Source organism: Hyalella azteca, unplaced genomic scaffold (genome assembly GCF_000764305.2).
Source record: "Hyalella azteca isolate HAZT.00-mixed unplaced genomic scaffold, Hazt_2.0.2 contig6663, whole genome shotgun sequence".
Classification (NCBI taxonomy): Eukaryota; Metazoa; Arthropoda; class Malacostraca; order Amphipoda; family Hyalellidae; genus Hyalella; species Hyalella azteca.
In genome coordinates this window covers 145217-163559 of record NW_025936817.1, presented here as the reverse complement: position 1 = coordinate 163559, position 18343 = coordinate 145217, and the positions used below count along the sequence as shown (strand labels likewise).

The following is an 18343-nucleotide window of genomic DNA, read 5'->3' as shown; positions in this document are numbered from 1 at the left end:
CATGTTGTTACCACAATCATTTGGACACTAGGAAAACCGCTCTGAGAGCGCCCTTCTAGTCCAATATATATGCCTTCAGCCAATCTCAGTGAAGAGCATTTGTTGTGATAAGCATTTTAATCAAGAATTTCAAATCGACAGGAAACAAGTCCAGCGGCTATCTCAATCAATCGTCAGCTATGGAAAGATCGGGTTCCAAAGGCCGGATCCCTTGTGAATCAAGTCACGAAAAGTTTAAGAATCGGCAACAGGCCATGGGACTATTTCTTCAGTGCCGACACTTCTATTCTATTCTATTCTAAATCACAGAGAACAGCAAGCAAGTTCAACATATCTTCGATGGAAACGCACTGGGGACGTGGTCCATGATCAGTTCATAAAATACAACGTTATAACGAACACAACGAAAGGCTGTCATCGAATATATGCGGAACATGCTTGCCGAGTTCTGTGATATAAAACTTTTGTTAAATTTGCGATTTAAGTAGACTAATAGTATACGTAAGTTGTATTTTCATAGCTGAAAAAATGTTCAGAGTTGTAGTTTAAACGAGTCGGGGTGTTAAACATTCTTAAGTATTAATATTTCCGTAAGTAATAAATAATAGTATATTTTTTTAATCTTCGGTATTACTGTTTATCCAATTTTAGCAGTTCTAATTTTATCCCTGCAATGTTCTGTTTCTGGGGCTGATATTTGTATCTCTGTTTCTTTTGCTTTAATCGCTAGTATCAGGACCACTTGTTGTGGCTGAGAATTAAATTGCCGTGCTTCCCGGCCCACAGCCGAGCCCTTTGTGTCTATGGAGCCGACGACCTCGGCGGTGCCTTCAAGCCATCAATTTCAGAGCTAAAAACAACCAACTGATTTTTTGGCTAAATGGCCAAATTCTAGGAGTATTTTAACCCATTTTTATTGCTGTCACAGAACAAGTTCCGGCAACACTCCGAGTAAATTTCAAGTTGAGATCTTCTATTTTGTTCTATTTTTCGTAAGTTTCCCCCGGAACTCACGCAATTCTTTTAATTTCAATCGCTAAACATTGTTTCTTTTTCCAATTCCTGGCACTAAATTCTTAATTCTAGCAGGCTTTGCTGTGCTATCTATTGCTGGACTTCGATGTTACGATTCGTCGTTTGGTGTGTAAGTTATACGTATGTATAGGTCCCTTCCCACAAAGCAAATTCCTTTGAAACAACGTTTAATTAACGTTGTTTGAATAAAACAACTTTAATACAACGTTGTTTGAACAAAAAAAGTTTAATTAAACGTTGTTTGAAAAAAAAACGTTTTATTAAATGTCGTTTCAATGATTTTTGCTTGGTGTGTGAATTAGATCCAAAGGAACTGATATTCCCGTCTTTGGTATGGATTTTTCCGCAATTTTGCAATAATCCCCGTCTTTATCGGTAAGGTTTGAGTGACAGCTTACAGACTGTTATAAGTTTGTGGGGCATTGGTTTATATTCGATTGATTTACCTTATAGCGCAAGCAGTGCGAGCAACGGATGTGAATAACAGCTGCATATGCGCCAGACTAAACATCATTTGAAAGAGAATCAGCATTGTCACGCTAAGCTAAGTACACTCTTCTAGCTTCCGACGTAAGATAGGGATATAAATAATCAAATTAATTTGAAGTTTTTTATATTCTCTATTACTCATAGTGAATGAGCTAGCTTACTTTTGCATTTAGAAGTTTATTTTTAGCGCAATAAACTCGGTTTTCTCAAGTTTTCGTATTATATTTACCGAACAGGTCTGCTTTTTCTTTATGTGAACCAACAATCACGTTAGCGGCAACTGAGAACCTCAGCGTCGCAACCCCAAGTTCTTTAGAATTTTCCCAAAGAATCTAGGGCCGTAATTTAATTGTTGGTCTCCTGGCGGGCAAAGTCGTGACTTCCTGCGTGACTTCCTCCGTAAAGCTCTCGTGACACGGCAAACCTGAATCTTGGGGGCTGAACTATCGAAAATAGACGAGAGTTCCTATAATCTCGTCAGCCAATCACTGGTGGCTATTGAAGATAAACTCACCAATCACAGAGCGAGTTTTGATAATGTGGCGCCTATGAATAAGGTCAATGCAAATATAAAGGCCAAAATTGGCCTAGTCTTCAACGAAGATGCTGCAATATATCTATTATACAGTATATAATACAATACTATATAATAATACTACACTAAATAGTACTATATATAAGGCTTATTGTCGAAATGCACGCGAGACGTGCACCTAACGACACTATCTTTCTAACGCAGACCTTATAGTTCTAATTTAACCGTGATATTAACATTTGCATGGACCCATCAGGTGAAGTTTTTTCTAAAGGTTTAATATATATAAGTTCAATATAATATAATATAGAAGGTTTAATTTGAGATCGGCTAACAACGAGCCGCAATAATAATAGTTACTAGTGAGAATATAGAAAATCTCAATTGTAACAATCGTACAACATAAATTCTATTCTTTTATTTTCATGGCTTTGCCATAGAACTTCTTAGAAGATGTATAAAAAATCTGAACTATTACCATATATCGGTATTTGCCACCTTTAAACCGTTAGTCAATTGGAGAAAATTTTTCTATTGATATAAAACTTTTAATTTTAAATGAATTAGAATGAGGGTAAACAATTTTCTATTTAATTTGTTGGTTAGTTGTAGGCGACAAGCACCGTAGATTACCAGCAGTTTTGCATTAACAGTTTCTGTTATCGCACCTAAGTTGCATCGCAAATTTCTCACCGTCAACTATATACGCTGTGGAGTGGAGAAGCGTAAATGCCTGTAAGATAACTTTTTAGAAAAAATGTTAACAACTAAATTATTATCGAAAATGTAAAACTAATAACGTATCAAGTCTCGTTTCCCTTATATCTAAAGAATATAATTATGTTTTGGGCTTACTTAATTGCTTTAGAAAGAATAAAACAACAATTGTGCTCTTGTGTGTGCAAATGATTTTGTCGAGCAATTATTTTGATGCGCAATAGATTGATTTGATTTTCCTGGCCATGAGGGATATTTTTTGTATTTGTACCCATTGCATGTTTGAATTCATTCTATGTAAGTCTGAATTTGAATTTCATTACACGCTGTAATTGATCCATTTTACGCTTGAATCTGTCCATCAGACGTTTTAATCCATCCATTGAACAACTGAATTTATCCATTGCTCATTTAAATTGAATCTTGCTCGTCTGAATTTGTCCATTTTGCGTTTGAATCCATTCATCGATTGCTTGAATATATCCATTGTATGTTTCAATCCGTTCATTGAACGTATGAATTTGTCCGTTTAACGTACGAATTTCTCCATTTAACGTATGAATTTCTCCATTTAACGTATGAATTTGTCCATTTACCGTTTTAATTTATCCGTTGGACGTTCGAATGTATCCATTGCCACCTTCCCACGCATCCATGAGACTTGTGTAGACGTCCGAAAATTGACTTGCAATTCCAGGTTGCCTGAACAAAGGAAGCCTCAAGGAGACCTCCGGCGGCGCTGCAACCGATGACTGGCCATCACAGCACAGGAATTACGTGACGAGACGTGATTGGAAAAAATTTGACTTCCATTTTAAAATAGGTTGTGTGGTCCTCTATTTACTTTATATCGGCCCAGAGCATGAATTTGTTTTCCAGATTAATCTATTTTGTTACCGGATGATTAGTTTCTTTATATTTCATGGTACTATACTGTGTTAAAAACACTATTGTCGATTGAGAGAAAATGAAAATGCTTCCATGTACGTATTCTATTTCATTTTACTTGCTAGCCTTGCAGACAAGCTCAATCGCCTTAGAAGAATGCCCATCTGGAGTCCAGGCTTTTTTTTTATAAGTTTAAACGGATGAAAACTGCATTAACTTCGTGAACTTCGACACTTTTAAAGTTTAGATTCAACTTTCTGAATGGCGACAGACTTTACGTGCGATTATATATTCAGCACTTTCTCGAGTTTGGCCTCAAGGGAACTTTCCGTGAACAAATTACTGGGCTGCACGTACCGTGCACTGCAAGTCATGATATTACAGTGCAGGTAATTAGAATGTGGAGGTAATTAGAATGTGGTAATTAGGTAATGAGAACACCGACTGCAGGTAGGTGTTCAAGGTATTAGTTCGCTGTGATTTTATAACTAATGTGTTTATTAGCGCATAAATGTGGTCAATTAGCACATCTGTGTTCAGGGTGTAAGTTTGCTCTATTATTATAATTATCGTGATTAGTTGTGTGGACGCCATTTTGCAAACCTCTTCGGTGCTCGCGATGCAGGTAGCGATATTTTATTGACAACGTGCTAAATAAAAATTATGATATCTTTTCAATGTAGGCAATGGCTTAGAATAGTAATTCCATTTTACATTTCAAATCATCCGCTTTAATTATTTCTCACGTACTTATTCGTGAATTGTTAACTAGACATTTTTTTAATTTTTTCATAGACCAAAGGACTGATTTCACGGTCGCAACACCACCATTTACATGCGCCGTGACTTGCACAATCTATTTCCCTGGCCTCCGCGGGTAAGAAATATTGCCAATCGCGGAAAATTCTCGGCTTCGCAATTTCCTTCATAGTTTGCATTGGGGCTTAATTCAGGACCATCAATAGTTTCGCACGCTGAGCATCGCTGTATGTATAAGCGAAGAAGATTTCTTAGTTACTATCTCATCTTTAATTTCCCAAAATACTTCAAGATTGCATTCTGTATCTTATGTATGATAATTTGGGCAACATGACACATCCATTCTCCTGAGTGGGGGTTTTAAAATGGATACTACACATTTCTCAATTGAATTTTTCCCGGCTATGATATTTACTGGTCTACTAGTGGGACTCAAAAAAGAAGGGTAACAAGTCTCTCATTTGCCACTATGTGACACTGTACGTAAAAAACGGAGCTGCCTGGCTGTACAAACACAAACTAACGCCAGCGCAATTATCAGCGTCTGCAGCGCGTTGCGTAAACGACCGTGAGTCGCACGCGCACGTCGGCTGCCATGTCCGCAAATTACCTTACCATTTCCTTCATTTCGTGGAATTTATGTCCATGTGACAAGGCCTTCAGTAATTTTATTCCAGATTGCTGTTTCTGTGCTGTGTTTTAAATTTTCTTTCTTTTAGACTCGTTTGCTGTTAATTTTAATTATATTCGTATTAATTCATTTTATTAACGTCTGCTGTCTATTATAATTTTTCCCATTTTACTCCTGCATGCCTGCTATTTTATTAGTCTTCTTTTCGTCTTGGCTGTTTTTTACTTCAATCTTGTTGCTTTCATTTCCGTCTGCTGTTTATTTTACTCGTCTTGTATTTTTTTACTGCTGCTCATTTAATCTTGTTCATTTTTTCTCAACTGCCGCTGTGTTGTTTCTTCTTCGCTCTGATCAAGACGTGGAGCGCAGCACCTGCTCGGCTTCCTGAAGCGCAGCGCGCGCTTCAATTTCTACGTCGGTCACATGTTGCCGCGTCTGCCTCGCTCGCTCATCGACACATTCAATCACAAAACGCCGTTTGAACTACTTTCATCTGCCGAATTTGCTTGTTGAACAAAAGATTCGATGACTTCGATTGATTATCTGCGGGCCGTGATTATTTAATCACGACCCGTGATTAAATAATTCGTCAATGAGAGAGGGGAACTTAATGACGAATTATTTAATGAGAAGGGAACTTAATGACGAATTATTTAATGAGAGGGGAACTTAATTTCTTGAATTCGGTTATCCGGCAGTCTATGGTCATTAATTTTTTTACAGTTTTAAGTCACAAACTATAGTGTACATTTCGAATGTTGAATTGTATTAAAAACTCGCGTAATGATTTTTTGAATATGGAAACCAAAATAATATGTTTCTAACATTTATTTGTCTACGTTGACTTAATTTCGAAACTGAGAATTGCCCGGAAATCTTGTGAAAAGATTAACTTGAAAAACACGCCTGGCGGCATAACCTCACCTGCGTTCCAATTTTATCTAACAAATTCCTAGGAAAAACGCAGATTTGAATTTAGCAAATGGAATTTGCGGCAATAATGTTAATGTTGTCGAAATATCTAAACCCGGCGTGAAATCGTGTTTGTGTTCCAGGCTCTATAATTATGTTTGAGATGCAGTTCTCAGATATGAAAATTGTTTGGTTAGCTCACCCCGACTATTAACTTAAACTTCCGTTGCAGTTCATTGTTTTAAATTTTATTTGAGTTACAGCTCCTTGCTGTGAATTCTGTTCAAGTTTCAGCTGTCGGAAAGAATTTGATTTGAGTTTGAGATCCCGCTTCTAAATCCTGTTTAGATTTTAACTGTGAATTTTGTTTAGCTGCAGCAGCTCCCAGAGGCTAATTTTGTCTACGTTTCAGCTCCCACTTCTAAGTTTTGTTGAGGTTTCAGCCCTTAGAGGTCGTACAATGCGAGGCGCTTATACAAGCGTCGTTGCCGCTGCTGTTCCGCACCAGCGCCGCCGTCCGCGCATTCCGGCCAGTGATCGCTAATGAGATTAAGCATCAGGAATTTAGCGAGCGATCGAATTTCTCAAGCTGATCCAAAAGGTTGATAACCATGCATTGCTGCAGTGGCTGCGGGTCTTGCGTGTGCATCACGGGAAATTACGACAGTGATACCTTTTTTGGGCGAACTGTCATGCACGGTATTTAGAATATTCTCTGGGTATTGAAAGGGTGTGCATTAATTATTGTGTAGCGAATTGCGTATCAATGTACGTGCAGTATGTTTTCAAAAATATAATATTATTTCGTACGCATGGTAAATGTAGATAAAATATATAAATTTACCTTGGAAATGCGTATCAGGAAAATACTATCCTCCTAAAACATGTGGAAAACCCTAAAATATTTAACTCATTGACGATCAAAATAGTAAAATTTTTTGAATTTTGGGCGGGTTGAATTTAAATAAAATCATCTGAAAGATCAAAATCTTCGTTCTCATTTAATTCTATAGTACAAAAAGTGCTATCATTTCAGCAACTTTCTGCTCACGTCAAACTCTATCTATTTCCAGCGATTTCATTTCTTAGTCATAAAAAGACTCGATCTGGATGACCTCATATGTATGTGCTCATAACGTACTGCCGATTCGATGCTCAGTCATAAAAGTTTGTGCATCATTTTGCACTGCGAATATTCGCCATAACTTCGGTCGTACATACAAGTAATCGTGAGTTTAGAAAGCTGATGCAAATTCACTTTGCTCAAGACCGTTGGTCACTCCAGCATTTCATCGAGTGTACGGCTAGGAAATATTGTCAGCCAAGACTTAATGTGCCAAGATATGCGTTTCGCAGACGTACGTACCAATGAATTCAGTATTTTGCCAACGTTCAATTTTTTTTACCTACTGAACCTATTTTTCCCTTCAATCCTTATCGTAATTTAGAGTTCATCATGCTGTACCGGTTATAACTCAAAATTAAATTCAGTTTTGGTTTCGCAATTTTCATAAATACCCTCAGCAAAATATTAGTTCAAGAACACACCTGTATTCGCATAAGCATCAACATTCAATCAAATTTCGTTCCTCAATTTCCGTTTAGAAAATGTAATTGCCTTTACTTTTAAACTATCGCTTACGAGCATTAAAATTTTAGCAGTAAGGTTTACTTATATGAACATAAATCAAGGTATTCATTTTAATTGTTGAGTTAATAAATCTTCAGAAAAACGTGCACATTTATTTAGTTATTATTGAGCATTGTATGGGCGTGGCGCACTGCTGCTTATGTTGTGTGCGGTCTTAGGCAATGCTATGCTGTGTAGATGAAGAATTTTATCCGAGTTGAAAGGCAATTGTATCCACTTTTACTTCAATATACGTGCTTTAGTTAAATTTAAGCGAGAAAGAGTAAATAATCTCCCCATCATTTTTGGGAATTTTATATCCAACACTATATGAAAGTAATAAAACAAGACCAAATTAGTAATTTCTTCTTTTGTGGTAATTTAGTTAAAACTCAATTCTTCATAAAAACACTTTTATAAGAAATATATGCGCTTCCATTTCAAAATATTAATATCAATTGGCGCCAACACGAGGCAATAGACGCTTGTACTCAGACGAGCAGTTAATCCCAGTGCAGGTACAAAGGTCAAACCAGTCTTTCTAGAGCTAAAAAAAGATAAAGCTGCTGAAAATATTTTAATACTGCTAAAAATATTTTAATGATGCTAAAATATTACAATGATGCTAAAAATATTTCAATACTGTAAAAAATATTACCCAGCTGCTGAACATCCGCGTCAATTAATAAAAAAATAATAATACAGCTGCTAAAGAGCCGGGTCAACTTATTACACAGCTGCTGAAAAGCCGGGTCAATTTCTCCTCCCGTCTCTGGCATAAGTGGGTCAATAGCATGCGTTGTGGTATACAAATGTGTAACTTCCACCACCAAACAACGCGCGGTCGATGTTCTCTCTGTCTTCTCCTTGACATCGCAATGCAGCCTCTAATATACACATTGCGTCGAGTGAATGCATTGAAAGTTGCTGTTATTTCATCCCGGATGTGATAATATTTTAATGGCATATTAGGTCTTCTTGTTGATAGTAGCCTTTTGTCCTGGATTCTGTCTGATGCATTATAGATTTCATTTGCTTTGCTTTGCACTGGTTAATATATTAAAGAGATTAATCTATTTGTTATTGCTGTTAAATTATGTTCTATGTTACTCGTTCGTTTTTGTCTCATGTAATGGATTCATTAAAACTTTGCTATGATTTTACTTTGAGCACAGTCATTGAAACTTTTATTTTTCCAGGTCCCGTGGCCGCTCTGACGACGTCAAAGCGTCCTCAAGAATTCAGCGGGAAGATTTCTACGTGAAGAGATAACGTCTATTTTCGTGTCATAGACAGCATATATAGACTGAAAACTGGCACTGACATTACTATTCATTGTACTTTTCATGATTCCATGATACTGTCTGAACGATTTATTAATTCAAACTAATTTTTACGTGATTTTTCCATTGCTTTTGCTAAGAAATTTTCAATTTTGTCTGTACTCCGTTATGGACGCGTCAGTGCCTATTAAAAGATTGTGTTGAAATCTTGGACCAAATTTAGGAAAACGATTGTGTTCTCTATTGTCTTTCTGTTAATGCGTCACATATGCGTTAATGCCTCAAAATATGAAGTGCCCGATTTTGTTTTATTATTCTGACGTGAGTATAAACTTTGCACCGTGGCATGATCTGGCGAAAGAAATCTCTAACGTTGCGATCTTCTTTGAACCTAAAAATTTCTGTCAATTTTTACAAGCTTAAATAGACGTAGCGTCGCATAGAATCCCCGCCACTTGTCGATACAAACGGATTGACCAATCATTAACAGACTTTATTATCAAGGACTGACTTCATCCGATCATCGCTGAACGTAAAAATTTTCGGGCGTTACCATTATCATCTGACGAAGGGATCATTGTTATACCAAATCATCATCCACGAGCGTAACCATCATCTACTGACTTACCGATCATCGTTAGACTGGACCATCATTTGCAATCATCATCATCGTCTAAAGCAAGAGTCTACCTCGTCACCTGCTGACGATATACTGGACCATCATTCGCAATCATCTTCATCGTCTTCTAAAGCAAGAGTCTACCTCGTCAGCTGCTGACGATGGAGCGCCAGATCCCGCACATCCTGGACGTGTTCTCGTCATCCCCGGGGGCGCGGCGGAGGCTGAGAGCGGGCATCGTGAGCGCGGTCAGATCATAGTGGGCAATGTTCATCAGCAATTTACATGTGTAACGCTTAATTAATTGTGGATGGTGTTCTGAAACTTCAAATGTAGTATAAAACCCGTTGCTTAAGTTCAGGTCTGAAAAATTGCATTTTATTATATACGGAGGCAATAACTTAATTATTAATAAACGGTTTATTTACCTCATCGTCCTGAAAACAGTGGCGTGATGGTTCAAAGTAACTCAACTCCGAGACACTTATGGTGATTTCAATGACAATATTGCAATTAGCTAATAATACTTCGATGTTGCTAATTCATCTGCCTATCATGTTGCTTCTTCAAGCTTATTCTGTCTACATTCAAGTGTGTACATAAAATGCCAGATTATGGCAACTTTTAACATTATAAGATTTGAAACAATCAAGATATTGGCGAAAATATTGCTTCAGATTTTATCCTCGTTGTTTTTTTTCATGTGAGCCTCCACGCCAAGCCTCTAGAAAACACCGTAAAATATGCCTTAGTGATCGTAAAAATTTATTATTGTTTGTGTTGTCGCGCCCTTGCAACACACGAATGAGGCCGATGACTTCCCATAAATAATCATACTTTAATGATATTTTTATATGATAAAATTCATGCCGATGTCATCCAAGCCACGTACCTGCTGTATAATCTGCGATGTGGACAGCTTGCGTTGCCTGTTAAGTAAGGCGAAGACGAGAAGATAGCGATGGTCGAAGAGGCGCCTAGGCAGAGACCGGAATTATACTCCTATAGATTAGAGCGTGTGGTGCAGCCGGATAATTTGTTCACTAATGGAACTGTATGAATAATATCGAGTCTGGGACATGCGAAATAGTGTGGATTGTTGTTTTTAATGCCGTTCCCATTGGAAATGTATTATAACTTGTTAAATATCCTTTTTATAAGGGTAAAAAGAGTCGTCAAAATTAAATTTTTGTATCTAATTTGCACATCAATATAACTTCTTTCTCTCGTCAGTTCAAGATTTTTCGTACTTCGTCAGTACAAATTCCTTCATATATGTCAGCATAGGTTCTTTCGCACGTTAGTTTTCGTTTTCCATGCGTAAGTTGGTTCATCCGAGTTTCAGCTCTCATAAGGTCATAAAATTCTATTTTTCACTTAAAACGACGTCTGTCTCTGTTACAAAATGAACATCAAAGTCCAAAACAATAGAGAAAAATTATGTATGAGTATAATAATGATTCCTTCGTTGGCAGGACAAAGACGATCTACATAAGAACCCAGGCAGCGACTCGGCCGTAGGCTCGACCGACGACGAGAGCGACGAGCAGAAGAACATCGCCAAGTACTTCGACTACCTCAACGAGGATGACTTCTCGGGCAGCAGCCAGCGCAAGAAGAAGAAGAAAACTACGACCACCTCAAGAGAAAACACAAATAAAGACACTAAAGTGCCCGATCAAAAAGGTGGAAGCGTTACTGAAAATAACGAGAAGAATAAGGTCGGACAAAATAACAATAAAAAAGAAAAGGCTCATCGTAAAGGTGAGCAAGAGAGAGATATTCGGCATATTGAACGACATCTTTCGATGAAGAAAACCATACGTAAAAAAATGATGCGAGACTTACAGCAAGCTTTTGTGGAAGATCCAAAAGATCTTCAACAAGATCCCAAGGGTCTGGCTGATGACAAGAAGAATAACATTGATATAAACAATTTGACTTTTTCTAAAAATCGCATGTCTAAATCAGAACATAATTTTCTTGATATGTTAAAAGAGGATCAGGTTAAAGAACGAAAAGGCCTTAGAGCGTTAATGGACTTTAGGAAACCTTCGCTTACAGCCCAGCCTGAACCTGAAATCAGACCCCCAACGAAAGAGGGCGACTCGAAAATTCTTAAAGAACCCAAACCGGTTAACGATAAAACTCAAATTTCTGCTAATGAATCTAAATCAGACGAAAACATCCCAAAAGAAACCAAGCCCTTGGATTCAAAATTAAGGGACACTAAACCAATTAATATGAAATCAACTGATAAGAAGTTCATTGACGAGGATTCCGGTCATGATTCGCCGACTCACGAATCGCATGAGCCGTTGAATCAGAAAAGTAGGAGCCGAGACGACCTCGACGAGACGTGCGACTCAAAAGACGCCTCATCTAAAAAATCGAGTTTTTGGAAGCGATTCACAGGCAAAAATAAAACTAAGCGATGATGCCTCATTCGGCGCTAAAAATAATGTGTTCCTGATATAAAATGGTGTCCATAGTTATTACATTTAGGGATATTTGATGTGTCTGTTGTTGAATACTTAGGTATAGATTTGCCACTCTCTTTCTTGCATTGCTTACCTAATTAAGATTAAAGCATTTATACATTTTCCTCAGTAGGTTCCTGTTGTTTATTTGGTAAATATTTTGCCAAGCTAACAGATACTGCTTAATCTAGCCTATATATCTTTTTATTTAGAATATCTTGTATCTCTTTTCATTCTATTATCCTATCGACAAAGAGAATTATCCTGCATTTTCATTTTTTTTGCTTTCATACTTTTTAATTTTCTGCTGTGCTATTGATGATCTGCGTGAAGGAATAGAAACCTTAAAAATATCTCATAATGTATTGACATTTTATTCCTTATGTGTTAAATTATTGGCCCGGATTGGTTATTCTGCGTAATTAAAAATAGGCATCAGATATTTCAATTCCCTTAGGTATTAATTGACAAGTTTAGCCTAGATGCAGTGCATCGATGAGGAGCTTTTAATATGTAAAAAGATTAGAAATTATTGTTATCGATTTGTACTAGTCTATGAATTCTTTTAAGCTTTCATTTCCTGAGGTTCAATATCTTCGAAATTTATTGCATTTCCTTACAGCCGAGCGTTTACAGCCGAGCGTTTCTTATGACCCGACATGTGATCGCTTCATTAATAATGTGGTGGAATGCTCGAACAATGTATTAAATTCAAAGCTGGACTTTCTTTGTAATATACGGTGATAAGTGATTGCTACGTAGGAGCATCGTTCCGTTACGGTTTAGTCTCAAGCGTTCTCCAGCTTTATCATAGTTCCTGATTTTATTTCTTAATATTCAAATGTGCCACCTGAATGTGACTCTCATTTTCACGTGACTTCTTAGGTTTCAAATTAAATTGTTTTCTCCACATATTTTTAATAATATTCCCGATGCAGAAGTGTTTCCAGTGAAAAAAGGTTTACAGAGATTTTATTTCTTATATTTCTTTCAATAAAAAGAGAAAACTGAGATTTATTATTCGGCATAATAATGATATCCATCCTAACTTTATATTCAAAATTTTTAATAAAACATGAGGTGATTGTCGATGAGACCTCCATTAATACAGAAAATATTTTTAATCTGTACAATCCAATATTTATCTTCCTAATAAAGTCAAACTTCCACCAATGTTCATAGTCCAAATTAGCGATCATAATATTTTATTCGTCTCGGAATATTAACTGGTTCATCGCCAAGTCCTCTGCAAGCACCAGCCCAGACTGGTTCTTTCAATCTTATTTCAGGGATGCATTATACTTGCGCAATTTTATTCGTATCTAACAGTTTGGTAACGAACTACTGGTAGTAGATAAAGGGTTGACCTTTTGTTTATTGATAGGCTACATGAATCGTCGTTGATCAAACTCGAACCTAAAATCTTGTTTAGTAGAGAATACGAGGAGTCTACTCTACTTTCTTTCTAACTCAAATTACTTGTCGTAAATGGGCCGATAACAAACGCTATCCTCTGTACCGAAAAAAACAGTAACTATGGAATAGCTGCAGAGAAGGAGTTTCGTATTCCTCTCACGTTTGTTGTTCTGTCCACAGTCCGATAAAAAGCTCCTGTTGGAGGTCATTATTTGACAGTGCTATTATCTTATCATCATATATCATTCTTTTACAATGGCTGGAAACGAAAATGATCATTCAACATATTTTACTTCTACTGTAGGGCATAATAGTCATGATCTGATTTGTTCTATTTTGCAACGCACATAACTTGAAATGGTCTTTCAAGCAGATACGAACTCTCGGCAAGCTTGGCTGAAACATAAACGTTCTTAATGAATCACATGTGAATGTATTGCTGTGCATATAAGTTGACATAGGGTTGGGCGAAAATACAACATCAATCCAACTTTCATGGTGTCGTATGTTTTTAGATCAAATAATATCGGAAACGTATCTTTCTTGTTCAAAGTTTGTATTTCATACGAAAAGTATCGCGAACAAGGAATGAAAAATGTCGCTTATTGTTTACATGATATATGCATATATCAACTCGTTCTAACTAGTTGAGCTACAATGAACTCTACAGGTTTTTTACATTCAATCCACACCCAGTAGGTTCATCGGTTGAGCTTCTGTCTTTTGGCAACCGCTTGGTTCGCTGCTTCAGATCCTGCAAAAACCATTCCCCCGCCACCACCCGCCCGGTCCGAGTCTCTGGTGAACGTAACGGGACCGGGCAGCTCCATGCACGCTCCTCCAAATTCTCGACAATTTTGTGCGTATGGAGCTGCTGGATGAATGCTTTGAGGCTGGAAATAGCTCAAGGTATTAGTTCTATTTTGGCCCTCAACATAATTGATCTGAGTTGTTCTTGTTGGTTGCGAGGCTGGTTGCGTTTGTCTTGGTAGCGCAAGTCCTTGGTTAGGACCTACGATGTTGTGGGCCGTACGATTGGAGAGGTTTCCACCAGGCTGAGAAGAGACCACATGACGATGTGGGGCCGCAGTTACTTGGTAGTGAGGCTTCACCTGCTGTATTGCAGAACTGGGCGCTGTCATCTCCCTGGTCGAGGCCTGGGCCGCTGAGTGCCTAGGCGCCGACCAATGAATGAATTGCTTTTGATTGGACATGACGTGCAATGCTGGCCCGTTAGTTGACAGTGACGATGACCCAGGGACGTTCGAGTTTTTATTGATCTCCACAGGAGGAACATTATTTGCAAATGAGCGGTTTTGGAATGAATTTTTTAGTATCGGTCGGGAAGGCATGTTACGCGACATCGGTCGCAACTCAATCATGCTTGTTCGCTGGAACTTGAACCTGACGGTTTTGGGTTGTGGAAGCTGCATCAAGCGTGGAGCTGAGGCTTGACTTCGAGGCAGGTTGGTGCTAGGCAGGTTGTGGTTTACCAGAACGTTTGCACGCAAAGGTCTGTGATTGTTGAAAAAGCTCATCCTTGGAGTATTCTGATTTTGAAACAATTTCGCGCTTGGATTGTGAGATGTTGTTGCAGCTGCGTTAGTATTAATCTGAGGAAAACTTGACCTCTGTGTTTGGACATTCGGAGCAGCGCTCGGGATTTGAAAATTCATATTATGAAGGCATGTTTTGCGCGGTGCATTAGCATTTCCGTGCCCACTCACAATCGGTATATTTTGGTTTGCTATTACATTCGTTTGTGGCAGGATTTGAGGTTGATGAGTGCTCATTCCTTGCTGGTTTCGAGGCATTTGAGGCCGAGGTGCTTCTTGCCTATGATTCACGGCTACACCTGACGCGCCGCTGCCTGACGCCGGCACCACTTGGGCGCGAAAAGTGTTAGGAAAAAGTGGTGTTGCCGTGAACGGTTTCTTAACTACAGGTATTGCGATGGAGGCTGAGGTCACGGCGATGTGCTTGTTATCCACTGCATGAGTTTTACTGGACATTATCCCTTTATCGTCTTCGATTTGATGTAAATTATTTGTAGGTTTTGGAAACTCATCAATCCTGAGTCCGTTATTACCTGCCGTAGTCCTCTTTCCGATATTTTCAGTGTTTATATTAGATGATGCTGACGAGAGGGGCATCTGCGGGAAATTTTCTTTCTCGAGTGCAGGTTTGTTCGTTTTTTCGAGACGACCAGACGACGAGGGTTGCGCACTGCACACGGAAAGGTTTGGCTCCACACGGCTGGCGGGGGCGATTTTCTGCATACAAGATTTCAGTGGAAATACGCGTGAGTCACAGAGTGAGCTCGAGTTCGGGGTCGGGTTATCAGAAACAACTTTTAATCCATCATCCATACTGGATGAAGATTGATCGTCTCTTTCCTTCATCGCATCAAGATTTTTCGGACTTCCGTTGCATTTTTGTTCGTCAGGAAAAAGTCTCGGAAGACTGAACATCAGGTCATAGTCAGTTTGCTCGCTCTTATCAGGAGGGTTTGTACAAATTGACACAGTTTCCCAGTCTGTCTCTTCCCATTCCAGAGAAGCAGCTGGAGATTCATCCTGAACCTCTTCTTCCACGTCCATCGCTTCAAAATCTGCCGAAAAATTATCCACTTCGCGCATATTTTCCTTCTCGCTGCATTGCGACACTCGTATCTCATTATCAACAGCTTTGTTGTTGGATTGCAATCTTTCACGAGTGTCGCTGGTGACGCTAGAAGCTTTGGGAAAATTCGTTATCGGATTTTCTGTACGCAATGACCTGCCTTGTGATTCATCGGAGGTGGTAATATTTTGCTGCAATTCAGTTGTATTGGCGGCCGCTGAAGAGCGAGTCGTTTCTTCTGATGTTGCTGGTAATTTGGCAGCAGCGTCGCCTTTCGATGAGTTTCTGGATATGTAACGAAACATTTATTAATACTACAAATTGGCGATAAATAAAGCTTAGTGTATGGCGATAGTACAGTAAATCATACGAAATGATGGTCTACTCTTGTACAAATCCGCATTTAGTACACGTTTCAGAGTAGAGTCGTACACCATCCAAAATGATTATTTTTCATCAGAGTTAGGCTCCATTTGAAATAATTATTTTCACCTCGGTCGTGTCCATGAGTATGGCGATAGAAATATAGAAATAATATATAGAAATTAGTTAGTTCAATATAGAAATTATTGATAATATTGATGATATTAATTAGTTAGTCTGACCGTGTGGGCGGCCGCAGCTCGGCGATCTCGTGCACCAGCGCCGCGGCGACGGCCTGCAGACACTCGCACTCCTCCACCACCGCCGCCTCCCGCCGCTCCAGCCTGCGGTGGCGGGCAGGGTGGAGGAGTGGCGGGGTAGGGTGGAGGAGTGGCGGGGCAGGGTGGGGAGTGGCGGGGCAGGGTGGGGAGTGGCGGGGCGGGGATGTCGTCGTAATTAAACACATAAAAATATAAGAAAAGAATAAAGTTCATTAAATTATAAGCATGAAAATGAGCTGAAAAGAGATATTAACTAAAGCAAAGGGCAAAGAGTGAATGAGGATACGAGTGACAAGTGGGCGGTAAGGAAAAAAATAAGAGAACCGTTAATTTAGTTGAAGAAGATGAGTGAAATTAAAGGAATTTTTATGCGAAATATAAGGTCTTTGAAGAATCGATACACAAGGGTAGACTTACAGCGAATGAATAGATGAATAAAGGAAGAAACATGGCAAATTATTGAATAAGGATTTTGATGTGAATACTTAAATATCGTCATCAATTTTAAGGTTGAAAAAGCACCCTAGAATTATTTCACTAAATGAATTAATCAATCAAGATTTTCAATCATTCACTACAATGAAATAAAATAATTATCTTCTTTTTATTGCACATGAAAGAAATGATGACTCACTCGTGAGCGAGCTGCTGCTCACGCTGCTGCTGCGTGCGCTGCTGCAGCTGCCGATGCATCAGCAGGCGCCGCTGGTGTTGCTGCTCCTGCAGCAGCTGCAGCAGACGCTGCAAGGCCGCCATGCAGCTGCTGCACGCTTTCATGTCCTCCTGCACCAGATCCTCCCGCAGCCGAAGCTCTGGGTACAAAGTAAACTATATTTTCCTGAGTGATTAGAACAGAGAATTTACCAATCAAAGGACGGATGAGAAGAGAGTGTAGACCAATATTCTTCGACTCACCGCAGTCAAGAGCTGCCTGCTCGAGCTGCATCGCGTTCAGCTGACTGCGCATGCGCGCTGCGCCTGCCAGCAGCTGACTGCCGTCCAGCAGCACCTCAGCGTGCACGCTGCTCGTCAGCTCCTCGAGCGCTGACACCGCTGATTCTGCGTCGTTTTCCGCTGACGTCTGCGAACAAAACTTTGTTTTCTTTACAAGCCAAGAGAATACGGTTTGATTTTCTAAACTCTCAAGAAACTTTCAATTTAACATTCATTCTCGTCATTTTAATGCTATCAATCCATTAGTGATTAAGTCAAGAAATCTAGAGAAGTATTCGATTTCCAAAACTGTAAAATAATTTTCATTTTGCATGCATATATATTCTTCATCTTGAGGGCATAAATCAATGCTTGGTATCTTTTTACGACGTTATACACCTTAATCGAGCTGAGTGTCATGACCGCGTTCACGCACCACGCGCCTGCATCCAAATAAATATACCGTATATGCATTGAATTGTGTTCATCTTCTCCTTTGCATTGCTTTATGAACAGAATATTCGCATGCAGTGCAAACATCACTAAAACATCTTCTGAATACTTGCTTTTACGAAAATTTTGATTGTGAAGTTTCCGCAGCACTTTCAAATTTGTTAGTGCATTTTTCTGGACAACTAATGCTTCATTTAATGTACACCAAAATAATAAACATGGGTTTCAGGTATATATTTTATCAATTATAATCTCACCAACTGCTGCTGCAGAGTGCTCAGGTTTACAGCGCGTTGC

General features: G+C 38.8%; 1 protein-coding gene across 1 annotated transcript in view; it reads left to right on the top strand.

Annotated features, from left to right (window-relative positions):
• LOC108674400 overlaps window positions 1–12890 on the top strand; it is a 45883-nt gene extending 32993 nt beyond the window's left edge. Inside the window, exons 2-3 of the mRNA XM_018162339.2 lie at window positions 8796–9746; window positions 10974–12890. Coding sequence (XP_018017828.1) covers window positions 9660–9746; window positions 10974–11936 — 1050 coding nt within the window. The 5' untranslated portion in view covers window positions 8796–9659 and the 3' untranslated portion in view covers window positions 11937–12890. The remainder of the gene's footprint in view (window positions 1–8795; window positions 9747–10973) is intronic.
• Window positions 12891–18343: the final 5453 nt, after the last annotated feature.